This window comes from Rissa tridactyla, chromosome 1 (assembly GCF_028500815.1).
Source record: "Rissa tridactyla isolate bRisTri1 chromosome 1, bRisTri1.patW.cur.20221130, whole genome shotgun sequence".
NCBI classification, from domain to species: Eukaryota; Metazoa; Chordata; class Aves; order Charadriiformes; family Laridae; genus Rissa; species Rissa tridactyla.
In genome coordinates, this window is record NC_071466.1 from 197,073,142 (window position 1) to 197,099,596 (window position 26,455).

The 26,455-nt window shown below is 38.7% G+C and overlaps 1 protein-coding gene across 2 annotated transcripts; it reads left to right on the forward strand.

Annotated features, from left to right (window-relative positions):
• Positions 1-263: 263 nt before the first annotated feature.
• TUBGCP6 (tubulin gamma complex associated protein 6) lies at positions 264-24,723 on the forward strand. 2 transcript variants are annotated; one of them, XM_054182019.1, is made up of 26 exons: positions 264-355; positions 1,049-1,856; positions 3,354-3,517; positions 4,835-5,045; positions 5,543-5,716; positions 6,751-6,872; positions 7,205-7,280; positions 8,177-8,286; positions 10,150-10,241; positions 10,340-10,479; positions 12,193-12,342; positions 13,027-13,108; positions 13,186-13,274; positions 13,455-13,570; positions 14,213-14,351; positions 14,441-14,557; positions 14,804-16,115; positions 16,528-16,583; positions 16,809-17,001; positions 17,275-17,443; positions 18,798-18,939; positions 20,075-20,269; positions 20,536-20,668; positions 20,902-21,115; positions 22,242-22,441; positions 24,258-24,723. In XM_054182019.1, exons 2-26 carry the CDS (start codon positions 1,110-1,112, stop codon positions 24,347-24,349), a joined length of 5,235 nt encoding a protein of 1,744 aa, XP_054037994.1. In that variant the 5' UTR covers positions 264-355; positions 1,049-1,109; the 3' UTR covers positions 24,350-24,723. The 2 variants fall into 2 exon arrangements, with proteins under 2 accessions (XP_054037994.1, XP_054038002.1); XM_054182027.1 differs by lacking the exons at positions 264-355; positions 1,049-1,856 and having other exon boundaries at positions 3,507-3,573.
• Positions 24,724-26,455: the final 1,732 nt, after the last annotated feature.

The window sequence follows — 26,455 nt, forward strand, 5'->3', positions numbered from 1 at the left end:
TAGGCCGCCCTGCGCTGCTGGTGGGCCCGGAGACGCGCCGTTACCGCATCGCGGGGTGGCCGGGAGGGCCCGCGGCCCCGGGGACTTCCTGCCCCTGCCGACGGGCGGGCCCGGACCGTGGCACCCGGCCGCTCTGCCCTGGGCTGCGTTCCGGCGAGGGCAGGCCCCGACAGCGGGGCCAAGAGGGACGCAACGCCCCGGGCCGCCCCCAGCGCCGCCGCCGGCCTCTCCCCACACCGAGGCCCGTCGCGCTGGGGTGACGTCGGCGGCGCCGCGCGCGGCGCTGAGGGAAGGAGGAGGCGGCGGCGGCGGTGGTGGCGCCCCGCTCCCGCCGGTCCCCGGGGAGTCGCCTCAGGTACGGCCGGAGGAGGATGGAAGGGGCCGGGTACGGCCGGAGGAGGGTGGAAGGGGCCGGGGGCGGCGGGACGGTGCAGGGGATGGTGTCGGGGTGCCCTGGCGGGGGGCGAGGGGTGAGGCTGGTAGGCGTTTCGGGGGGTGGAAGAGCTGGGCCCAGCTTGATCCGTGGGCATCCCCCGCCGCCGGGGTGTTGCCGGCACCCCCCCACCTTTTCGGTGGGTGCTTCAGAGCCGCCCCCCGGGGACGGCCGGTGTCGCGCAGGCCAGCCCGGTGCTGCCTGTCACCATCAGCACCCGCCTTTCCTTGCCCACATCTCCTCGCCCGCTCTCTGCGGTGGCCCCGTGGCTTCTGAGGGCGCTGGACAGGTGGGAGGGAGATGGCAGGGGTCTTCTAAGAAGAGCTGGAGTGGTGAAGCTTTTGCGGGTGTTCCACATGCGTCCTGTGTTAGATCAGGACAACCATCTCTGTTCTATTTGCATCTACCAAGCAAAATTGGGTGTCTGGAATTAAGCTTGCACCACCATCACTTTGCTTGTGATCAAAGTCATAGTGTTATTTTTATAGCTCATGTCCTAAATATGTGCTAGGTCAGTTCTCTCTCATTTTGGGCTGTCTTCCCTTAAGTTAAAGCATACTCATCAATTTCTCATACACGTTACGAGTGTTTCTTCCTTTTCCTGCTGTTTTTCAGGTCTTTGCATGAAACCAGAAATCCAGACTGTAGCTGCTGTAACCTGACAAGTTGATTTGAAATGGAGAGCATTACGCAGTTGTTCAATGATCTGTGTGAAGCGCACTTGACAGGTTTGCCATGGAAGGTCCACCTGGGCAGGCGGAAGATCAGCAAGAAAAGGGCTAAGCAAAATCTGAAAAGGGTTGCTTATAATGCTCTGTTCATAAACCTTTTCCAAGATGAGGCTCGTAAGCTGCAATCAAACGTTTCCAGGCTTCCAGTGAAAAACAAAATTTTGATGCTGTCTTTCAACTTGAGGGTTGGTGGCCTAGGTGCTCAAGCGGATAGACTGGAGAATCTCGTGGAGGAACTGGAAACAACGGAATGCTTACCGTTTACTGAAGTTAATTCTGTCTTGGATCTCTTAGTACAGCTCGCTGGAACAGGTCCTCCTCAGCTTGTACCACAAAAAAGGGACTATTTTCTGAACAACAAATATGTTGGGAGAAATGTCAAGTATCAGGGTTATGATTATTATGATGTAAGTGTATTTGAAGCTGATATACAATCTCTAATAACCAATGAAGAATGTCAGTTCAATGACACAATTCAAAAGACGCTTCAGATAATGGAGGCTGCACCTGGCACTGGACTCCCTGCCATAGGGATGTTCTCACAGAACTATCCTGCTGGTGACAAGTTTGAGAAAGAAACACGGGTCTCCCTCTTTGGTGCTCTTGTCCATAGCCGTACGTATGATATGGACATCAAGTTGGATTTACCACCAGTGCCTGACAATGCAGATTTGTCTGGACTTGCAATTAAAGTATGGTATCATTTGTTTTGGACTTAAGAGTATATGCATGCTTTCAATATGCCACTTTGAAACTATAGTTTAAAACATACGTAGTAGTTTAATTTGTAATAGAAGCATACAGTGTTGGAATTTAAGATGGAGCAGGGATCCTTTTCTTTGCTGAGAACCAGCTAAGCTTTTTGGATACAGAGATGTATGATAACACAAACCTTGGTCTTGTCCTATAACAGTGTACAAAACCATCATGTGACCATAGGCTTTATGAAGTTAAGCCCTTACCAGCTATATCTATGCCTTCCCCACCTTGTAATCTTTAGCTTGCAATTTTGCCTGCTTTGTATATTGAAGTCCGTTGTGTTGTTGCTTACTTGTTACCGTTCTGCCTGACTGCATAAGCGTTCCTGTCAGAATGTATGTGTTTTGCTGTTCAGATTACATTACCTAACTTCTTGTGTTTTCTTCTTGGCTTGTTGTATCTTAAAACGTTTTTTTCAGTTATTGTATGTCACTGAGCCTCCTAGTTCCCGCTGTCTTTTTACCTTTTCAGTGTATATACTGTGTCTTTTTTTCCCCCTTTTGCTGTCCATTCTGTTTATTTTTGCTGTGTTTTACTCTCAAAGAGGTACTAGATAAATTTGTTGGATTTTTTTTCTTTCTTTCCATTTTTATTGTGTCTAGGTAGATTTTTTATACTTCGGTACTTTTAATCCTCATTTTGTTCCCTCTACTTAACATATGAATAGTTCCTGCATTTCCTTTAACTCGGGGGTTTAATTGAAACTTGAAGGCAGACACATTAAAAATGAAAACCCCTGTGCCATTCATATGTGCACATGTGGATGTAAGTTGCAACTTAGGGGAAGCAGAACCTTTCAGAGTAAGTCCTGTATTCTTTCCATCAGACTGGAAAATTTGCAATTTCTTGAAGAACATGCTGCTTCATATGTGGGTGTGATTGTTGTTTGCTAAAATTGGGTACTGTTCTGCATATACAACTCCTGTTGAGTGGGAGTTGAGGATGTGGCATATGCGCTCTTTGGACACCTGCAGATTTTCTGTATGTTAATAAGCATAAGGGAACAAATTATGTTAGTCATAGTTAACAAAATTATTTGAAATCTGAAGAATTAGGGCCTGGGTCATTTGCCCAAACGAAATACTGAGCAGTATGATTTTATTAGTGTTACATATTGTTGAATATCCAGACCTCAGATTGTCAATTTGTGGAACTATATGCTTACCAAAGGAGTAAGTTTCAAGTTTAACACTGACAAACTCAGTATGTTATTTTGATGGGGATTGTTGTTTTACGTATAGGCATTAATACTGTAGAGACTTAGCAAATGAAAAGAGTGCTTACAGGAAGAACTTAAAATACATATAAGAGGAGGGTGGATGATGCATATTGAATATGTAGAGTCACTGGATAGCAGAACATCTTCTTTATTAGCATGTGTTTCTTCAGTAAAATGTTTTCATATATAACATTTGAACTCTCTCTGGCAGGTTCCCCAAAGTATAGACCAGTCAGAAGATGAGGGATTCCAGTCAGCATCCAATCTGACTCCTGATTCTCAGTCAGAGCCAAGCATGACTCCAGACATAGACTTGTGGGATGCAGTGCTTACATATGGACCCAGCAAACGACGATGTTGGGAAAGAATTGGATAGTATGTGTCTGATGTTACTGGCAAACTTACTATGCATCATATGCAAATGTATGAAGGTGCATGTCATCTTAGATCCGAGTGGCCTTAGTATAAATAGTGAAATGTTCATATTTAATTCACAAAATTCAATATAATGCATTAATGATTGAGAACGGAATAAAGGTCTAGTTCTCAGATTGCATCTTTGTCAAAAACACTGAAGGGATTATGGGAACACTTGCTGTTTGTGTGAAATGCAGCATTTTTATAACTAATTTGACTTCTTATACACTATGCAATTTATTTCAATCTAAAATGATTCCATATTTTCAGTTTCGAAAGAGAAAGTGGTACTTGTAGAGCACTAGAATAATTAAACCCGTATCTCCCAGAATTGTAGTGTTGTATTCCTTTTCCCTCTCTGTAACCAAATCAGAAATTGTTATAACAGACTTCTTGATGGTGTAGTTAGACTTTTGACTGTTGAGTAGAAGATGTGTCTCCTGAGAGAATGCTCTGTATAGCCCTGTTAAAGCTTCCTTGCTTCCCTAAAATAGAAGGAAAAAAAAAAAGGCAGGTATGGCAGGTATCTTCCTTACATTCCTGATGGATGGTGGTGAGCCTGATTCTTGGCGAAACTGCTCTGCATGTTTTCTGTAATTCTAAGTAATAATCTAGTGATGTGTCTGTTGCAGCGTTATACAGTCTTTTTCAGCTGTGAGCCTGAGAAGCTCAGAAAGTCAGCAACTCCCTGATCTGATTTTTCAAAGCCACTGTAGCACACTCTGGCTTTGTTCCTAGTACAAGACAGTTTTTCTTGCTGCAATTTAGACTGTAAGGATCTTTAGAGTCAAATATAGACCGCATGCCTGACAGTTTTCATGTGATACATGCTAGTGGAATTCAGAATTTTTGAAAGAATTAGAAAGAGAAGTTTTTTTGGAGGGGATAGTGATCCTCATTGGGAAGAGCTAAAATGTGTTAATACAAGTCATTATACAAGTCGTGGACCCTGGAACCCTGGTATATGTTGACCTCATTTTCCTAATGAGAAAACTGCATCAGGGAAGGCCACAGAAGCAGCTGGTAATTGTCTGTCAAGGTTTCTGTCTCTGAACTGATGTTCAAATTATCTACCTATTTCTTCACTGTACTGAGTTTGGGCTACAGTTTCATTGACAGAATGCTCATTCCCTTGAAAATGTACTATATTACTAGTAGCTTTTTCTGTGGTCAACACTGGCTGTGTAAAATTCTGAAATGCCTTTTTTTCTTTAGGAGATATATTTCCTTCTTTGCATATAATCACTTTGTAATGTTGTGTTTACTCTGACACAGCCCACCTGGTAAAAAAGAGGAACCCTATCTTACTGAAGCTGGGAGAGAAGCTTTTGACAAATTTTACAGACTTCGAGAAGGGGAATTGCAACTGTTTAGTAATACTGTACTTCAGCTTCCACAGCTTGTGCTGATGAAAGAACCTGAGCTCGTTAAGGATGTCTTGAATGTCCTCATTGGTGTGGTATCCACTACATTTTCACTCAATCAGGTATGGAAGATTTTTAACTGTGCTTAGTTGTGTCTTTTTCCTTTTTTCTTTGTAGAGGTTTCCTCTTCAATACATATATTTCTCTTGAGATCTTGCAGTTGCAGATACTGTTAAAAAGTTGAATGTGACCTAACAGCAATATATTGCAATAATGATGTTATTGCAATAGGCTAAGAGTATTTGTAGTCCTCTAAGTGAAAATAGGTTTATGAATACTCGAAAATAGGTGTGCAAATAGTTTTGTAGATTGGATTTTCTTTAAGGAATTAGATAATGAGTCTTATTCTGTATATTTGGAAGTACTATTAATACTCCTGAAATTTTGCTACAGTTTAATAAGTTTATCACACTGTTCTAGCTATATAGCCTCAGTCATCAGAGTATCTAAAGAGAAAAATTTTGTCTGCTTTTTGTGTATAAATGTTTGCTATTTTAAATCAGAATACAGCTATGAAATATTTGAATCTGCCTTTTTTTTGCTTCCTATGTCCCTTTAGGCTTCTCAGACATTTGTGATAAAGGAGGGGGTATATGTGTCTGGAACTTCACCGGAGACAATGCACAACCTGCTGTCAGAAGTTGCAGAGTATGGAACCTATTACACACGCCTGAGTCGTTTTTCTCTTCAGCCGGTTTTAGATTCTTCATACAGCAAAGGCCTTGTGTTTCAGGTAAAACAATCGTATTAAATCATCTAGATTTAATGTCCAGGTAGAGAAGGTAACTGATTTTGTGTAAAGACGGAGTTTCTTTGTTCTGCAAAACTGCAAAGCATTTTAAGTGTAATGCTCATTCCAGGTCAGCAATGAACAGTGCCGCTGTGTTTAAATCACAGCTCTGGGTGCTTAGGGGAGTTGCTTGCACTGAAACATGTAGTAAAAGGTCTTCGTTACCTGAAGCGTGATTTGTTTGTTCTGTTGAAGACTAAAGTAACCTCATTTTTAGATGTTTTAGAAACATTACATATTTATGCCTTAAGATGTATAAAGTTAAAATACAAGAACTTTCTTAATACAGTATGTGTGTGTATATATATTTTTTTTTTTAAAAAAATAAAAACTGAAATAGGGAAATATATTTAATAGCTTTAATAATTTTTTCTCAGTTCAGAATTAAGTGCAAATTTTCCCTGTCAGTCCTCTGTGTATTATGCTGAACTGCATGTACACTGTGTAATATCAAGTTATTTCATCTCTTTCTAATCCATAGAACTAAGTTAGGATTGGTTATGAAAATGTATTCTTTCTGAAGATTTGATTTACAGCAATGTTAACAGAAATTGAATAAGAAGATCTCTCTCTTTGTCTTGTTAAAAAAAGTTCTAGCTGAGTTTTTTCCAGTATCCAGTTTAGGCATGAAAGTGATGAAACTGTTTTCCCTAGGTTCCTATTATAGCTGTTAGACAATGAATAGCTCCTCAAAGGGCAATTCAAAGAAGCTGAACCAAGATATTTTATTATACTGTGTGTGGGTACAGGCTCCATGCATTGGATGTATAGAGTATAGAGGAGCCATCTGGCCAATTTGAATGTCTGAAGTTGCATGAACTCGTGCTTTCCCCTTGCTTTGGTATACAAGTCCCTCTTACCTGCATATGCAAATTATTTTAGTAAAAGGTTTGTTTTCACACTGATGCAATTGATTTGAGACATAGATTATTAACAGCTTTAACAGTAAGACTCTATATATTTTCTGTTGATACTAGGCGTTCACAAGTGGGCTGAGGAAGTATCTTCAGTATTACCGAGCCTGTGTTTTGTCAACACCTCCTACTTTAAGTCTTCTGACGATCAGCTTTCTCTTCAGAAAATTAGGTCGTCAGTTGCGGTAAGAGAATGATATTAAATATTTAAGCTTTTCACATCAGAAAAATTGCAATCTGTTTCTCCATATACACTAAAAGAGACAGTGTTACACAGGCATTCTTACATGGTCTGTCAGTATTTTTCCTCTGTTTTTACAGAAAGATTTCTTTATATCCAGAAGATTCTAGGGAAAACATGTTAAGGTCTTTATATTAATTTTCTTTGTTATCCCTGTTATCATTCAGCTGATACAGTAGGGTTGTTGTGTGATATTCAAATTTAGCAAAGTTTATCACTATGATCTCAGAGACTTCTGGTTGGAATTGTTACATATGATTTAATATTGTTTTCTAGGTATTTAGCTGAACTTTGTGGCATAGGAACAACAGCGCTGGGGATCAGTGGTGGAGCTGGTGCTTCATTTCCCACGGTGATAATTAATTTGCTGTTTTTGTTTGGTTTGGGTTACAACATTAATATTGTTCAAAATTAGGTAGGATTTTACATAAAATATTTAGTGTTGGTCTCTCTGTTACCAAAGATATGACCTTGGATCTCCAGTTAGAATACCATGATCCTTTCTCCAGATATTTTAAAATTTGGAATTTTTTCCTGTGTTTTCAATTCCTAAAATAAACAAAGGATCCAAAATAAGCCTTACAGTGCATTTCACTGCATTCTAAAGGCAGTGTTTGTTGCAAGTCAAATTAATCCAACTCTAAACATACCTCTAAACACACCTGTTTCCCTTCAGTGACTATAAAGTGAGCTTGAGGTAGCTAGCTCTGATAAAGGGATCTTAACTGCAGGTAGCTAGAGGAAGTGAGATGAATCATAGAATCATAGAATAGTTTGGGGATTGGAAGGGACCTTAGAGACCATCTAATTCCCACCACCCTGCCATGGGCAGGGACACCTCCCAATAGACCAGGTTGCTCAAAGCCCCATCCAGCCTGGGCTTGAACGCTTCTGGGGATGGGGCATCCAAAGCTTCTCTGGGCAACCTGTGCCAGTGTCTCATCACCCTCAGAGAAAAGAATTTCTTCCTAATATCTAATCTAAATCTCCCCTCTTTTAGTTTAAAACCGTTACCCCTCATCCTATCACTCCACACCCTGATAAAGAGTCCCTCCCCATCTTTCCTGTAGGCCCCCTTTAGGTACTGGAAGGCTGGTGTAAGGTCTCCCTGGAGCCATCTCTTCAGGCTGAACAATCCTGCCTTCTGTGTCTAGTAAAACACGTAAAGCAGTGTACTTATGAGTCTTTTGTTATTAAAGTTGTAGTGAAGTTTGTTGCCTAATATTAGAATATTTTCCAATTTTTTAGGGTGTTAAATTGCTTTCGTATCTGTACAAAGAGGCTCTCAACAACTGTAGCAATGAGCATTATCCAGTTCTTCTGTCTTTGTTGAAGACAAGCTGTGAACCATACACAAGGTGCGTGCATACTGTTCTCTGCATAATTGTGTTTAAGAGCAGTTCTGAATTAGTAATCTGGTGAGTAACTCTACTAATTTAACAATGGCTTTTAACGTTTTCAGAAAAAATATCAAATATGGCTGTATCTGCAAAATACATATAAAAATTAATTCATGTTGCTGAATCCTCTTTCCCTCTCTTTTCCAGCTTAGTAGCAACACAAGGGTTTTATATGTGACTAGATTAGTAAATAAATACATGTAAGTAAGACTTCCTTCTTGCTGCTGATACTGGAAATTGATGCTGGAGTATGACTCAATAAACAACTTCTATTTTTTTTCTCATACCTGTAGTAAAGTCCTGAAACTGGCAGCTAACAGGTTTCTCTTGGTGTTGCACAAACTGGGAAAGTTCGTGCTTATTTCCACTCTCTTTTTCTTGTGAGCAAAAATTAAAAAAAAAAATATCTGTTATTCATTAAGTAGATGTGGCTAGCAGTAGGAAGTAGAGTTCCTTGGATTGAAACAGTTTTGTTAAGTAGTGGACATCAATTTGGAAATCGTTAGTTTATAGACTTCTGAAGAGATGCTAAATTTTTTTTAATAGTTATTTATAGGGATTTTAGCTGTAGTCCGCCATCAGTTTACAATAATACTTAATAGATGGAGTGATACTAGAGAGAGAAAACACAAATCTGTCAAAATGGTGTAAATTTAAGATTCCTCCCATGGCCACCCTTCTTGTTTTTAATTCCTTCCAAATAAAATGTTCTTCAGAGAAATTTAATTTCAGATTTACCAGAAGACTCATTGAAATATCTTCACAGCTCCTGCCCTGCAATTTATAGAAGGTAGTCAGTTTTCTGAAATGGCAAGGGCAGGATGTCATGGCATCACAAGGAACCTAAAAAATATAAAAGTATGCTTACTAGTATGTGATACTTAGAGCATTGACTCCTAAATTTGTTGCAGATCTCTTTTGAAACATCAATCATGCATCAGGGCTGTCGTGGAAGGGGACTTCCGTTATGTGCAGAAAGTGTTACCCCACTCATTTATTAACCTGAAAGAAATTAAATAATACAAGTTATTGCTCACATAAATCATTGAAAGATCAGATTTAACACTTTAAAAGTTCTTAACTTTTTACTTGCAACCTTAAAATTGAATGGTGGTTCCTGTGCTAAATGCTTCCTGTTTGTTACGCTGACACAACATCTAGAAACATTGATAGTATTGCAACTAGTAAGAAAAAAAAAGATTAGCTTCAAGGTGCTCCAAGCCTTTTTATCTATAGCTTCAGATAATTTTATTTTTTTTTTATTTCTTCAAAAGTTTGGTTTCACCCAGAGGAATTGTGAAAAAACATGAAAAAATATTCCAAAATAGTAGTTCTCATTATTGCAAGTATATTAAAAATGTCTCTAGGTCTGGGGAAAAGATGCTTGGTATTGCATCTTTGGTTTATACCCTTTCAGTTTCTCCCTGATAAAGTTACTTCTCTTTAAAATAAATCCTTCCTGCTTATTTCTCCCTATGCTTTGCATCTGCCGCAAAGATTTCTAGAAATTTTTAATATATGCTTAGTAAATTAATATACAGAAATAAAAACTTTGTTTTAATTTAGGCAATGTTCTTTCATCTTAAGTAATTATCACTGAAATGTTCTATATAAAGATGGTTTATTCTAAGAAAACTGTAGAGACACAACCTGTGTGTATCTTTAAATATCAATGTGACAGCACTTAATTGCTGGTTTTTATCCTGCATATAGCTTGCGTGTTTTGATGTTTTAAAGAATATACTTATTGTTTGATTATAATAAAGTTGAGAAGGCGAGCAGATTGATTTTCAATATTGTACAATTATATATTTTTTTTAGATTTATCTACGATTGGGTATACAGTGGTGTATTCAGAGATGTTTATGGAGAATTTATGATCCAGGTGAATGAGGATTATCTTTGTTTCAGAGGTACGGTATGTATATGGAGCATTTGTAATTCATATAATTTGTGCTGTTAATTACATAATTAAAAAGATATACTTTCATCTTTTTTTTTGTATGTGTAGATAAACATTACTGGACTCATGGTTATGTTTTGATTTCAAAAGAAGTAGAAGATTGTGTCCCTGTATTTCTTAAACATATTGCTAATGATGTGTACATATGCGGGAAAACCATAAACTTGCTGAAATTGTGCTGTCCTAGGGTAAGTTTTGGGTTGGTTCCTTCCTGTTACATTGACAAAATCGTGTCTCTCTAGAGCAAGTTTCTAGGTTTTTAGCACGTTCGCTCGTTTATTGAAAACTGGTATAGCATAAGTAGGATGTTGATTCATGAAAGGCAATTACTTGCTCTCAGATACTTGTGAGCCGATTATCCACTCTAATTGCTAAAACCTCACTGCAGAAGTAGAAATTTTTAACAGCATCAAATTTATCATATCCAGCGCACGTACTATATTTCTTCTTTTTTTTTTGTATTGAAAGCAGAAACATTTTAGGCTTCCAAGCAAGTGCCTTCCATTTTTCGCACAACTCATACTGCTATTTTTTGGTTTAAAGATGCCTCACTTACCAGGTCTTGACTCAGTTCTGCATAGCTCTTGTATTTTGGCTCTATCCCTACATTTCCAAGAAGTGCTTAAATAGTTCTATTTATTCATATTTTGCAGAACAAGTCTTGTCCTTGATAAGAAAAATATGTTAGACTACTTTGTCATCCCTTTTCTCTATATATGTCTTAACAGTGAAACAATCACAGAGGTGCCTAAAGTCTATAGACACTCTTTCCAGTAACTAGTATTCTCTTTCTTTTTAAGATCAGAGCTGCCCAGTCTTGACACAGCTGAGCAGCTCAGTATCAGATACCTGATATCAGGTATAGGGCATAAACATAATGTCTCAAATGAGATGACCCTCTGCAAGTTCTCCTGAGTCTGCTCTGATAAGCATTCTCAAATCATGACTCAGGTGCGCCAGTAGTACTGGGCTTTTTATAAAACAATGTCAGCTATTATTTCCATTATAAATTATAGCTTTATCAGTTATTAACCCAGTATCTTAATAGATAGAACATTCCCCCAGGATGCGGGGCACCCGGGTTCAATCCTCTTCCATCTGTCTGAGAGTGCCAGTCACATTTCATCCCTTTCCATGATAATGCCCTAAACAGCTGGCTCTTCCCTTTTGCTAAGGCTAACAGAGTCCCAGGAACGCAGCTCTGGGCATCCCGTCTTCTTGCTTTTACCAGTAGACTGAGGAATCCAGTGTGACCATGCTTGTGGGCTCTTTTCTTTTTATATAGCTCACTTATCTTTCTGTACTGCATAGAACAGCTTCAGAGATTTAGGGATGCTGGTGTGGAGCAGAAAGACCTAAGATACTTACTTAGAGAACAAGTACTCTGCGATGTGAACTGGCCATATTTTTGAGAGAGACGTCTGGTACAGAGCGCTCTCCTGTAGGTGTGTGTTAAATATGCTCCAGACACTTCCTATTAAGTGGGGATCAGTGGGGAACATAAATGAACAAAATCGAACTTTTGATAGGAGAGAGGCATTCAGCGCTGAGTTACTCAGACTCAGTTAATTTGGATATTCAGAAAAGCAAACTTTCAGTCATTTAGAACATGACTACTATAAATGTTATGTATCAGATTTTAGATTCCTGTCCAATTCAGTGGGAAAGTGGGAACCCTGAGAATTTGACCTGTGATCCAGGTTCTGGAACGTTATATCTCTGTCTCCTACTTCGAATGATGTAAATGCTAAAATTGATAATAAAAATTTTAGATCCTGTTTCAGTGTCTTGAAGCATTGCTAAGTTAAGAAAAAGTATATAACATGAGTTTATAATCTTAACATTTTACAATTTTAAAAAAAGTATTTAAAAGGAAATTTCTCATTTTTCTCATTTTTCAGCATTATATATGTTGGTCAGATATACCTGTTCCCCGGATTTCAGTTATTTTTTCGCTTGAGGAACTGAAAGAAATAGAGAGAGATTGTGCAGTGTACGTAGGTCGAATGGAAAGAATTGCCCGATACAGTTCCATAAGCAAGGAGGAAAAGGTAAATGAATAAAAGAATAAAGACCTTGTTGTTGGGATTTTTTTTAATACTAATTTTTCATTTTTGTTATAACTTTGAAAGAATTTGTAATTTTCGTTAGAACTTTTTCATTGGTCAATTGCTGTTTGAATTGTTATCGCAGCAAATAAACTTATTTAATATAGCTTTTAAAAGGATAGGTGGTGTGTTGTCATCTGTTTGCATGTATTAACTGAGTTTTGGACTTCCATCTTAGTTCTTTGCAGCAGCAGATTTGCCCTCCTACTGGAAAAGTACTGAAAAGATTGTTAGATTCTAATTTAACAATGTGACAACCAGATCAGAATCTTTTTATAATTTGCATAGCTAATTGCTTTTTTCAGAACTCTTTTCGTTATAAGGAGACTTCTCTCTTTCAGGTGCCATCAATATAATGTATATATCAGATGGATCTGGTTTGTTGTAAGGTCTGGAATATTAACTTTCAGTATTTGTTTATAGACGTTCCATTTAATTAATTGGTTTATTCATATTTCTGTATGGTAATCATAGATTAATAACCATTATCAAGTGTGCACCTCTCTTTGCAACAGTGTATTTGCAAGTCTGAAATAATAGAAAAAAATCCCACCTGTATTTGAAAGGTCCCATCCAACCTGGACAATTCTATGATTCTATTTTTGTTTGGTTGGTTTTTTTTTTTAGGATTTGCGCATGGAAATAGCCAAACAAGAATTAATTGTTCATGCACGAGAAACTGTTAGCAAAGTACTAAAAGCCATTAATGGTAAGTCGCAGTGCTGTCTCCTGTGTTTTCTAGTGGGTTTGTTAATGTAAACTAACGATATCTATATTGTAATACAGATCGACAAATATCAGAACGAATGGCTTTGGATGCAAAGAAACGGGAACAGTTTCAGAAATTGAAAGAGCAGTTTGCAAAAGACCAAGAGGTATTTCTGTGTGTGTAAAGGCCAGCTGTATTTCTTGGGCAAATAATTGAAAGGATATCTTGATTTATTGTACTGCAGTTGAATGAATAGCTCATGGGGTACAAATAAGAACTTCTTGCAGATGTGTGTGTTACAGCTGGTATTGAGAGTGGCTTTTAAAAGTGTTAAATATTTATGCAGCGTCGCCTTGCAATAAAGCAAGAGGAGATTGATGATGATTTCAGCTATGCCCGAGAGCTCAGAGAGAGAGAAAAAAGACTGAAAGCTTTAGAAGAAGAACTGGAAAAGAAGGCAAGGTAAATGTATCTGAGTAGTCTCCCAAAACTTGGATACTCCAAAACCATCAGAAAGACCTCAGAAAAAGTTATCGTATATTAAAATTTATGGTACTAGCAGTTCCCAGACATTGCTCTACAAAGGTAATGTTTCCAGTTAAAAGATGGATGTAAGGATTTTTGGTAATCCATGAGCTAATCAAAATTTTGTGATGTAGGAATGGTCAGCGGCACAAAAATCCGGGACCCACTGATTTGTGCCAGTATGGTTTTTATTATGATCAGAATTTCAGGAAAAAAATTAACTGTGCTAAAAGCTGATCCCACAGCAAAAATGGTCATGTGTATGTCAAAGCAGAAGTAAAAAGCAGACAGAGGAGTCAGATTGATAATTATTTGAATTGCTGTTATTGTGCAACTAGTTGTATTTCACTTTCTTCCACTATATCTAAAAATACTTAAGATAAATGAGTGAACTAGTAAGAATAGTTACAGAAATACATATTGACTAAGAATACAGTCCTGTTTTCTCCACCTCTGGCTTCTACTTTTAAAAAATTGCTTCTCAGTTCTGAAGTGCTAAAAGGTCTTATTCTTTAGAAGAGAAGATGAAGACCAGTATGCGAAAATCTCTAACTTAGCTTTATTTTTACCTTCATTTAGGCAGGAATTAATTGACCATTATAGCAAACTTTCTGATGATGCAGCCCGTAGGGAACAAAGAGCGTTATGGAAAATCCAGCGACACAAGTTGGAAACAGCCCGTCTTAAGTTTCTATTAGAAGATCAAAAACGCATCGAGGTATCTTCTGAAAAGATTTAAGAAATGTAATTTAGAAACTTTGGTACTGGGTACTTAAAGACTTTTGCTTTTGTCATTTTTACTTACAGGAAATGCTTGAAAAACTTCCAGATGGAAACTACAGGAGAAAATTAGATATTCTTCCTTACAAACAGTGCCAGTTGGCTTTAGACAAAAACCCTGTTGGGAAAGGTCCACAGTCAGAGGTGTGTTTATTTTCTTACATAAACTGCAGGTTGCTGTTCCAAGTCTCCCTCGAGGGAGTTCATTTCATGGTTCATTTCAGTTCAGTAAACACAAGGTTCACTGTAACAGCAGGGTAAGCAGTTATCACATTATTTGTAGTACATCTGAAAAATTGGAAAACTTTAAATCTTACTTGTAATAAAGTGGCGCCCTAATAAGTAGCTTGATTATGTGACTAGCCATGCAGTGTAGTATTTCTTTTTTAGGTGTCTTCTGTGAAACCTCTGCATTCTGATGAGACAGTTGGCAGAAAAGAATCTGAACCTGGACTGGAATATGCTACTTCTGCTGACAATGCACTGCCCATGCCAGAGCCCACAAATAATAATGCTGATCAGCATTTTCAACCTAAAGCAGCAGGATCTGAAAGCAGTCTCCAAAGTCCAGAGAAAGCATGCAGTCCTCTGTACAGTGCTGATTCCTTGCCTGAATCCAATGTGAATATAGAAGATTTCTTATCAAAGCCACAAGATGAACAACCTGTTGCCATTAGCGTACAAGGATCTTTGCTAGATGAGGCATTCCGAAATATTAACTCAGATCTTTCTGAGACGTCTCAGGTAAGTGAAAATCAGCCTGTCTTGAGAGGAGCGCTGGAAGAAGACAGTGCACCATTGCATCAGCAAAATGAGTATGATTTTAATACAGTTCTCAGACCGTCTGCAGCTTGGCAGGGACATGTTAGAGTTGGAGAAAATGTATGTGATGTGGAGTACAGAAGGCCTCGATGGAATATTCATGGACATGCATCTGATGCCAGCATTAGAGTGGGAGAATATGTACCTCATGTGGACACTAATCAGCCACGTTCAAGTCCTTATGGGCATTCTTCAGATTCCCATATAAAAATCAGCAGCTATACTTCTGAAGTTGAATCTAGCCGACCGCGGTGGAATATTCATGGGCATGTTTCTGAAGCTCATATTAAAATTGGGGAATATGCTTCAGAAGTAGAGCCCTCAAGGCCTAGGTGGAACATTCATGGACATGCTTCAGAAGCCAATATTAAGGTTGGAGAGTATGTGTCAAATGTAGCTTCTACAAGGCCTCGATGGAACGTCCATGGTCATGCATCTGATGCCAATATCAAAATTGGTGAAAATGTGTCAGAGGTGGTCTCAGCTAGACCTCGTTGGAACATCCATGGGCATGCTTCACAGTCGCACATTAAAATTGGAGAACTAGTTTCAGACACAGAGCCTTTGAAATCTCGTTGGAGCCCGTTTGGTCACGCATCTCAGTCAAGCATCCGAATAGGGAAGTGGGCCCCATCTACAGAAAATGATCCAATACCTCATCGTAAAACCATTTTGGGTCCTTCATCTGACTCCACAGTTCAGACACTTCTGTACAGTGAAGAATTACCTCCTGATGAAGGGAGCAGAAAGGAAGCAAAAACGTCACAAGTTAAGGAGAAGACTTTGCCGCAGTTGCAGTCACCTGACAGTGTTCCAGTATTTACTGATGCTAATGTTAAAGATGACAAAAAGGAAAATATAATGGAAGAGAAACAAGAAGGTAAAATAAAATTTTTATTCAGTCAGCATTTGTTTAAGGGCTCATGAAAGTAACTGTAGATGTTTATGTTCAAAATGGGCACTTATTAGTTAATTCCTTGCATAACTTGTCGGATGCTGTTAGAATTCAGAGGAAAGAATTTGAGCTTAGTCTTGTCTCCTATATACAAGAAACAGAGCATTAAAAATCCTAGTCTGAAACTTCACAAAACAGGACCTCGTGTGATCTCAAGTAGAGAACATGCGTGAAACTGCCTGGGTGGGACTGTGGGGAGGGACAGTTATTGGGATGATTGTTTCTTTGGTAGTCTATAGAGAAATTTTGAAGAACTTTGGGAGCAGATCTGACGTATGAACTAAGTATTATTAGCGGGTCTAAGTACATGCTTTCTTTAATTTACTTGTAATTACAGTAATTGCAAATGTGGTCAACAAGGACCCTTCTCCAGATTCCTCACAGAGTTTACAGGTAAGAAACAAAGTATTTGTTGAGAAGACTTCCTTTTCCTTTGAAGGAGTAAACACACTGGTAGTTTCTGTCCTAATCTAGTAATCACTGTAATACCGTATAGTTTTTACATGTCAGCTCTTTTATTTTCAGTTGGAACAACTAGTCAGTTACCTGTAAGAACACACTAAGTGTGAGCAGACAAAGCCAGCATCTCTATAAAATTTGACCATTTTTTTCTTTTAGGCAGAAGAACCTGAAAAAGCAATTCCAAAAGATACCGTGACTGAGGAAACTTCATTTTCTGAACCTAATGCTCCCAAGGCGAAGGAGGAGGAAGAGGGAGAGGAAGATACATGGAAGAAAGAACAAGCTTATTTGAAAGCCTTATCGGATCAGTATTGTATTGAAAAATATCAAGATAGTTACGATTTGATGTGTGAGTAGAACTCTTGGAACGGTAGATTAATAGAAGATGTGGTAAACTTGAGCAAGAAAGCTGAGTGCTGGAAAAAATACCTGAATTTCCAGTAAATTACCAGTACTATGAACTGGAGTAGCCAAACAGTTTGCTTCTAGGCACAAAAATGAGAAATACATTTTGACACATTATGATTTTCTATCCTAGAGGGGTTTGTAGAGTTTTATAGAAACAGATTATCAAGTTGCTTAAATATAATAACATACAATGTTTATATATTTTTAAATTTAGCAGAACTGCCAGTTTCCCATCTCTTGCATCATGTGATACCGAGATCGTACACTTTTCCTGTGGATCCTATGGTACAGTCAGCGACAGATGAAACAGCTGTACAGCTGAGTGAGCTCTTGTCTCTGCCAGTGCTGATGAAGCGTTCTATTACTGCTCCACTTGTATCTCAGTGAGTATTTATTAGAGATAGTGAATCCATAATTTAGCAATTAACATCATGTTCTTTATTAGTTCTTTCATGAGACAAGAGTTGTGCATAGAGCTGTTCGCTTAAATTTTCTCTTTGCTCCCAGAACTGGTTCAGTGGATGGACCATTACTAACTAAAAAGTTCAGATTTGCATTATAAATAGTAACATAAACTTACATTTTCATTTGTAAATTAAAAATTTGACCGTCTATTTAAAATACAGGGGCTTGGAGGGAAGCGTTTGCTCTCAGACTCCTGGATTATGCAGCAGTAGTTTTGACACCAGTGGTTTCCTTGTTCTTTTAAAAAGAAGGTGTATTATTTATAATGTTTGTGCTCATTTTTATTTGGCAGATCAAAGATAAGGGGAGAAAAAGAATAATCTTTCGATTATGTGAAAGCTCATGCATATTGATAAGGATGTATTTTGTGTTTCTATGGGAACTCCAGCTTCGAGGCTGTTTTGAAGTTAAATAGAAGCTGTTCTTGTTACTATTTGGTTTATATAGGGAAATCATATATGCGTTGGACCATTTTGTTAGTATATCTAATGGTATTTTAAAGAAAAGTTTTTGTTATTATGTACAAAATTAGCTTCTGTCATGCAAACAGTTACTCACAGATGTGTTGAAATGCTTCCTGTTTTGGAATCTGCTATCTCGTAAGTTTGGATTCCATTTACTAACTGTGAGTATGCTAAACGCAAAGTTTGGTGCACTGTAGAAAGATGTAATTATCTAACTTAGTTTTAAACATCCAGATTGGCTACCAGCATGATCTGTGTACAGATTCATGTACTCAGCAAAGCAAAGTAAGCGAGCCTGAGTTGTGTGCTGGCAGGATTAGCCTGTCCCTGATATGCAAGTTAAATTATTTAAAGCTAGCTTGAATGCCTACACTGTACTGCAAACTGGAGTATAGACCTGCCCTCAATATTTAGTGTCAGAGCTTTACCAATTAGGATATTCTTCTCAGGGATTTAATAATTCCTAATCTGTTTGTGTAGGTGACAGAGATAAGACAGAAGGCTATTGGTAAAATGTTGCTCCAGGCGAAGCAGCGTGTTCTAAAGATCATTATATATAGCCAGTCTTAAAATACTTCCACAGTACTGCTCAAAACCCAGTTATATGAAGTGGTAGCTTTTAATTCTGAGATATGTTCTGAATGAAGATTTTTTTGTCTCATCTTTTTTTGCTTATGTGAATATCATCCTGTCTTGGATATCGGAGTTAGATACTGGAGCATTAATCTGATGTAGCCACAGCTGAATGTTAACAGTAAAGAAGGAGTTGCTTGTAAGAATAATACCTTTTATTTGTTTTTATTTTTAGTGTTTCTCTTGTGAACAAAGCAATAGTTGATTACTACTTTGTGGAACTGAATGTAGAGAAGCATTTTGAAGCACTGAGACACTTTTTGTTAATGGAAGACGGGGAGTTTGCTCAGTCACTCAGTGACCTGTTGTTTGAGAAGGTATTTGTTTTGTTGTCTTAACCCTTGGTTTTGGGTTGTCTGCTTTAGCTTGACACCTCTGGATTAATTTGGATAAGAATGAGGGAACGGTGTGAATTAGAATCCTGGCTTGCTCTGTTTTCCTCCTTTGTGCCATGCCAAGAAGTCTTACAGCAAGGAACTATGTTAATGTTGTAAGGGCTGAGGCAAAAAAGGTGTTTGCTTGGAAGGGATGGCAATGCCCAAGGAGGTCCCAAGGAGGAGAGTAGTATTTTCTACTGCTAATTCCAGCAGTAGAGAGAGTACAAGGATTTGGCACATCAAAGATAATAATTTCAAACTTTGACAGATAAGCAGTCATGGAAGGGTATTTCACTCTCTCTGGGAAAACTGCTGCACTATTGCTCTGTCCCCTCCCATCTGCTGGCAGCAGGGCTAGAAGAGCCTGTTGCCATTTGCTAAAATCCAATGGAAAAGCCTGTGTCGCAGAATACCTATTCTTACCTCAAATGTCCTATGAGCAGAGGGGAGGGCGTCTGAAGAGAGTGCTGGGCCCTCTGATGCGACAGTGTTTTCATGACTTACCCCTGTGTTCATGGGGAAGACAGTGAGGTGGGAGGAATAGCCTGGGTTAATACAGCTGGTTGCCAGTGGAGGTAGTGGCTGTATAGCTATGTATAGTTAGTGCATTTCTCTGAATCCTAAGACTGGCTTGGACCCAACTAGGGAAAGCAGTTGGGGATTTAGACTCGATGAATAGCTTTATTTGTAATCTTCTGAGGGTGCTGAGTTGATGAGATAGGCAGATTGCAGTCAGGTGGATAACACCAGTCCTGTCGCTGGCTTTCGGCCCCACTAAAGCCTAAAGGCTGTATCCCTACAGTAGGGATGCAGGCTGTATTCCTGCAGTCCAACATATCAAAATAAATCAGTACAGGTATGAGATTACCTGCATGCTGTGAACAGCGGATAGTTCAGAAGTTGCTTCTTATGCTGTTTATGCATCCCTGTGGCAGAAGTAGAAACTTCAAGTCAGAACAGTGGAGCAAGGCAGGATAGTCACCACTTTACCATTCTGCTTTAATTCACCTGTGGTCAGGAGCCAAGACTGTTTATTAATACTGTGTAATTAGGATTTTTGGTTTTTTACCCCTAGCTTGGATCAGGACAAACACCTGGTGAATTGCTGAATCCGCTGGTTCTTAATTCTATCCTAAATAAAGCATTACAGTACAGTCTTCATGGTGACACCCAGCTTGCTTCCAATCTTTCTTTCGCCCTCAAGTACCTTCCAGAAGTGTTCAAGCCCAATGCGCCTGATGCTCTGAGTTGCTTAGAGCTAAGGTACAAGGTAAGAAAGCATGGAGAAAGGTCGTAGTACTGCAATTATACCATGGTTCTTATGTACCACAGTAGAGTGAATATGTTCTTAATAATGGAATACTTTTAAGAATAGAGTAAAAAAAAAAAAAAGTGTAATGGAAATTACAGGATTTACTTGACCTGGCCATTGCGTTACATTATTAAAATACTTACAGTAATTTGAATGTTCCTGAAGTATCTGAAATATTCTTCTAACACAAAAATGTGGTATGATAGCACTGTTATTGCTTTTAGGTTGACTGGCCTCTGAACATTGTCATTACTGAGAGCTGCATGAACAAATACAACAAGATCTTCTCCTTTTTGCTTCAGCTGAAGCACATGGTGTGGACTCTCAAGGATGTTTGGTTTCACTTAAAACGCACTGGTAAGTATAATGAGTGAACTAGCGAGCATCCTATTTAAAACGCTTTTAGCACCCTGTGCTAGACAATCACTTATAAACAGTCATGCCAAGCTTCAAAAGCCACAATTTTTAAAAGAAACTTCCTTGGCATTTTAAACAGACTCTACTGACAGAAACCTTCATTCCTTTAAAAATCTGATTTTAGGCAGTCTCCCTGGGTGCTGATGATAATATATTTCTGTTTTTATTTTCAGCTTTAGTGAGTAGTGCATCAAATTCTGTTCAGTTTCGACAGCTCCAGCTGTATAAACATGAAATGCAGCATTTTGTGAAAGTTATTCAAGGTTACATTGCCAATCAGATTCTTCATGTTACATGGTGTGAATTCGGAAACAAACTGTCTTCTGTAGGCAACCTGGAAGAAATTCACAGAACACACGCTGAATACCTCAACAAAGCAATCTTCAGGCAAGCTACCATACTTATTTTTGCTTCATATATTTAAGTTAGTGGAGCTGCCAGTCTAGCCTAACGTATTTGTGCAGAAGTGAATTCTACCTGACATACTCAGTAGTCTGTACATATGAAAGTTTAAGTAAGGGAAACAAACTTCACGGCACGGTATGAAGTCCGTGCTTTGGTGCTTTTCCTCAGCTACCTGTCCTCTTCATTTCCCCAGACTCCTTGGAGTTGCTTCCAGCTCCAGTTCACCCTGCCTCTGGAATCTTCAAGTCCACTCAGGACGGCTCTAACCTGAAAACTAAGGGCACACTTGCCACAGTTTCTGTTTTTCTTTCACCCCATCCTTGTCGTAGCCTTTGTAAATGAATGCTGTTTCATTCAGCATGAGTAATGTGCACGAGTAAGCCTTGCTCAAGGATTGTAATGCTTCTTCTATACATTATATATGCTTTTAATAAATGTGCAGTGACCAGGACTGGACTTGGAAGGAATAAATGTGACCTGATGCCTCTGTCCAGATTTATGAGCAGCGCAAGAGACATCTGTCTTTTAGGAATCACAAGCTCTTAGCCCTTTGGTTACCATATATGAGGCAGAAAGGTGCTGTGAATAAGAGGACAGGAGGTCTGGTTTTTTTGTTTTCTTAAAGAGTATACACTGGAATGGTAAAGTGGAGAGATGAAGGAAGAAGAGATGATAAAGAACAGAAATTATAAACAAGAAAATTATAAACAAGAAAAGAAATCTGTCCTTTCATGACTCTCAGTTTTAATAAGAAAAAATTTGGCTAAAGTTACTGTTTGGATACCAGCTGATGGGATGAGAGGGGATTAAAGTTTAAGGAAACTCAGAGCATGATAATGTTTTTAAATGTCATCTCTTTTGCAAATGCAGATGTCATCCTAGAAATCAAACAAACCAATACAAATATTAGTTCTTTAGAAGTGCAAGCGAATGATGTTAGGTTTAGGCACCTTTTCTAAAATCAATTACAGTTGGCTGCAGTCCCGTGAATTTTTTTTTTAAAGCAAGTGAAGAGGAAACCTAAAGGATTGTCACCGCTTTGTATTTTTCTCCCTACAACCAATAAATCGTGTCAACTGCATTTCTAAAGTTGTTTTTGTTCCGTTAGGGGTCTGTTGACAGAGAAGGCAGCCCCTGTGATGAACATTATCCATAGCATCTTCAGCCTCATTTTGAAGTTCCGCAGCCAGCTGATCTCCCAGTCGTGGAGCTTCGACACAGGGAAGCAAATGGCTGTTCATCCCAACTTTGGTCTGATGCAGCAGTCGTACAATACGTTCAAGTATTACTCCCACTTCTTATTCAAAGGTAAGAAATTGCATAAATTCTAGATAGAAGAAAAAGTCAATTGACAACTGAAAAAATTACAAGGAGGTTTTGGAAGTATAAGATAAAAGTAGGACAATGTCTGTACTTAGTGTGTGTTAGAAGATGTAGTTCCCAAATGAAAACTGCTTTATCATGGTTTGCAAAGATCTGCACATCCATCAGTTAAAATGTCCACGCAAGAAATCTAACAGATATCCCAAAACTGACGATAAGTTTTTGCTAATTTGCAAAATAAGTATTTGGTATTTAGCTCTATCTATGTGCTCACATTTTTCTTTTCTCTGGAATTGAGTTCTGGAACTTTTTATTGGCCACAATGAGAGGTAGTTAGATACCATTTAGAAGTAATTTTAGACATGTCTGCGTTAGCTGAGTATTACTGTTGTTACGAGATCTGAAAATTCTGATTCCCATGTTGGACTAAAGCTCAGAGAGTCTCCTCCTAGCACCAGTTATAGCTTATATCCAGTGCTCCAGGGAAGTGTTTTTCACCTGCACATCATTCCAAATGTTTTTTCCTTTAACGTGATAAAATTTCTTCTCACTGTCAGCTTAGCCTATAATGTGAAGAAATGGTTGATCTGTCTTTTCTTTCCATTTCTCTTTCAGATCTTGCTTGTGATTTTAGTAGAAGTTACTTACCCTTCCCCTGAGTACAAAGGTGGTTCATGGGGTTTGGGGTTTTTTTTTAGGAATTCCTTAACTCCTGAAGGAAGTGCAACTGTTTTTCTTAGATCTATTTTTCTAGAATATTTTTTAGTCAGACTCTATTCTTCAGGAAATGAGCTGCCCTTTTTATTCTTTAAGGGTGTCCAAAAATGGTGTCAAAGGACCAAAAACAGATATTTCAGGATGAGTTAGAATGGCTGCTTCCAAATTCTACAGGAAGTCAGAACACCTCTGGGAGCCACCTAAGCCCATACTACGAGATCTATGGTTGCTTCATGGACAGAGATTAATAGAGCGTTCCGTAAGGAAATTTGCTGAGTGACCTAGTTCTTTACACTCTCTTCATTAAGCACTACAAAACAAATGTGTGCTTGTTCCTCTACACTCGTTCCTTCAGTCACCACGTACTGTAAAATGCTCTCTGTCACAATGGGTTGATCCAGAATCCATTGAAAGCCAATACAAAGTAGTCTGGGCTTCAATGGCTTTGGCTCAGGCCCTAACTTCTAATTATACACTTTCCCGTCTTCCTTGCATGCTACTGCTGCTTGCTAATTCCCTTTATACTAGTGCATGGGATGTTTACGAGCGTAGGGAGCTTCTATTGCCTTTTTTCCTCTGTTTCTAAGGTTGTTTAGAGCAGTTGGTTTGTTCATTCATCGAGCTTGAGGGGTTTGTTCCAGGAATGTCTCTTTGTTTTTTCTTTCTCCCAATGGACTTTCGTCAAGAAAACTTCAGCAGAGCTTCTTCTTTCACAGAGGTCACCAGAGGACCTAAACAGGCTTCCTGGTCAGTTGACATTATGATAAGAATATACCATCTTATTGTGAAAGCAGCTTGAGAAAGCATTTCTTTGTTAGAATAATACAGCTTCACTTAGAACTGACACAGAATCCTTCTCTTCAATCTTATTTGAAATACTTTGTAATTCCAGAAAGAGATCCTGAACCTTTCTTATGCAAAAATAAGACATTTGTTTCCATTTTTCCATTGTTTTCAGATTTCTGCATTAGGCTGCTTTTTTTTTTTTTTTTAAGTTAAAATGCACAAATACTATCAACACTGACTTTAGAATACTAATCTTAGTTGAAGCTTATTTTATTTTTTGGGTTTGTTTTTCTTCCAGTGGTAACAAAGCTTGTAAATAGAGGATACCAACCGCATTTGGAGGACTTTCTACTGCGAATCAACTTTAATAACTACTACAAGGATAACTGAACTCTATAGAGTAAGCATCACTGATTGATAGCATGGTAAACCAGAAACAAACCTATGTGCTTATCATTTATAGAAGCTTATGCAAATGCCATGCAAGAGGCATTTTTCTTCAGTGAAATAACCTTGAAGTATATAACCACCACATACAGAGAATGATGCTTCTTAAAATCCACCACACCTACCAGTGTTTTGATCTACTGAGAATTGATGTTGTCATTATTGCAAAGATAGAAAAGCTGAGTGCCTGGTCCTGACAGGGGAGAGAGTGCAAAACTGTATATTTGTGAATGTGTAAATGTTGTATTTTCAGTGTTGTGAATTTCCTCCAATGTAAATACATGTATGTGAAATAAATTAACAGATACTTTCTAAAACTGTTGAGAGATGAGTATGAGGTGCAAATATTCAGACACACATAAATGTGTGTTTAAGACACATATGATGTGTTTTATTTTCAAATTGCTGTTAATTCTCAATCTCAACGTAACTGATTTCTTCAAGGCCATTGGTCACAGTGGAAGGGGGCATGATAAAAACACCTTGCAGTGAGGCTGTGTCCTGGGAGATACAGTATTTGACTATTCAAGCACTTGGTAATTATTGCATCACTTGTGCCAAACTTTCTTTATCCCTCACTTAACCTTACACCTTATTTTGTGGTGATTATGTAAAACAGATAAAATGGAAATTCAGCATCACTAAAGTGAAACAAATCTGATTCCAAATAGATTCTGACTACTGCTTTCAACTGCAGGATCACATTTGCAATTTGCTAATGATTTTCCTTCTCCTTGATGTTTTCTTTTTTTCCTTTCTATATTGTGAAAAGACACAATTGAACTATTTACTTCATGGGATGAAAATGTTCTAGAGAGACAGTATGCTTTGAAATTTTCAGCTTTGCAATACGTTGATTTTGAGATTCTGCAGTCCCTTAAAATGTGGATCTAGTCCTCAGGAGCTCATTGTCTGATTAATGGCCACTTATTTAAAAGTATAGGCACCACTAGCATATTAGCAGTACTGAATATGATTATTTTCTGATGATGTGTAGGTAGTTTTATGTATTATTTTTTTTCTGAAATAGAAATTAAGCATTAGAGTCAGAATATAGCAACTGTAAAGTTGACCTGAGTGTTTCTGCTCCTGCTCTGCTACCAAAGTCAGTGTAAGAATGTGGTAACGCACGGTTGTAATGCACGCCTTCGTTATCTGTGCTGTATGTAATTAACTAGCTTCCTTCTGTTCTACAGAATAGGAGATTGAAAGAGCAGGTGGCTTGCAGATTGAACTGTTCTGTTGCCTGGGCAGGTGGAGAGCTGGTTGTTTACCTTCAGGAACTTCCCAGGCCAGGTGTGTAAGTGCCAGCTTGCCTTCTGATGCAAACTGATGCCTTGTCCTGAGGCACGACTCCCCACTAGAGAGCAGCCGTGCAGCTGCTGCAGGGAGTGAGTGGCTGCCCCCGGCGCTTGGCATGACAGTTGGAAGCTTAAAAAGACAAAGTTTTAGCTTTCCCATGAACTCAGTGTAACTCCTGAGGAGGTCCACACCGCCTGCCTGCAGTCAGCACTCCGAAATGCCTCAGGTGCCTTAGCTGGCCCTTGATGTAGGCAGCGAAGAGAGAGTAGAAAGAGGGAAGAGAGAAAATGTGATTCAGAGCACCTGAATTAAATTCCTGGCACTGTTACACAAGAGGAGCAGCCCTCTGCCTGTTGACTTCTAAAGGAGTCCTATCTGATGAAGGAAAAGGCTAGCAAGATTAGCAACAGCTACAAATCAGAGACTTCTCAAATGCAGGCTGTGAGTAGCGCTCTGCATCATCCCACTGCATATTAACGCAAGATTCCCTGGTACGGCGTGATAAAACTAGCCTGCATTGCTACAGTTGGTTGGCGCGTACTTCATCCCTCGTGGTGGTGAGAGATACACTAAACTGCTGTTAAACAAGTAGTTTCTCTTAAAATTAATTGGAAGTACTTTATTTTTTCTTAATCCCCCTGTATTTTTGCCACATTCATACATCTCTGTTTCAAACATTTATAAAGATAGTAATTTGGGGGGTGGTGGTTTAAAATTAGATATCTCCAGAGATCCGTTCCAGCCTCA

Bases quoted from the DNA above. Each gene is read 5' to 3' on its own strand.
- TUBGCP6 (XM_054182019.1), top strand. From the start codon at position 1,110: ATGGAGAGCATTACGCAGTTGTTCAATGATCTGTGTGAAGCGCACTTG. The intron at 5,046-5,542 runs GTATGGAAGATT...ATGTCCCTTTAG, and splicing joins CTACATTTTCACTCAATCAG to GCTTCTCAGACATTTGTGAT. The intron at 18,940-20,074 runs GTATTTGTTTTG...TTTTACCCCTAG, and splicing joins GTGACCTGTTGTTTGAGAAG to CTTGGATCAGGACAAACACC.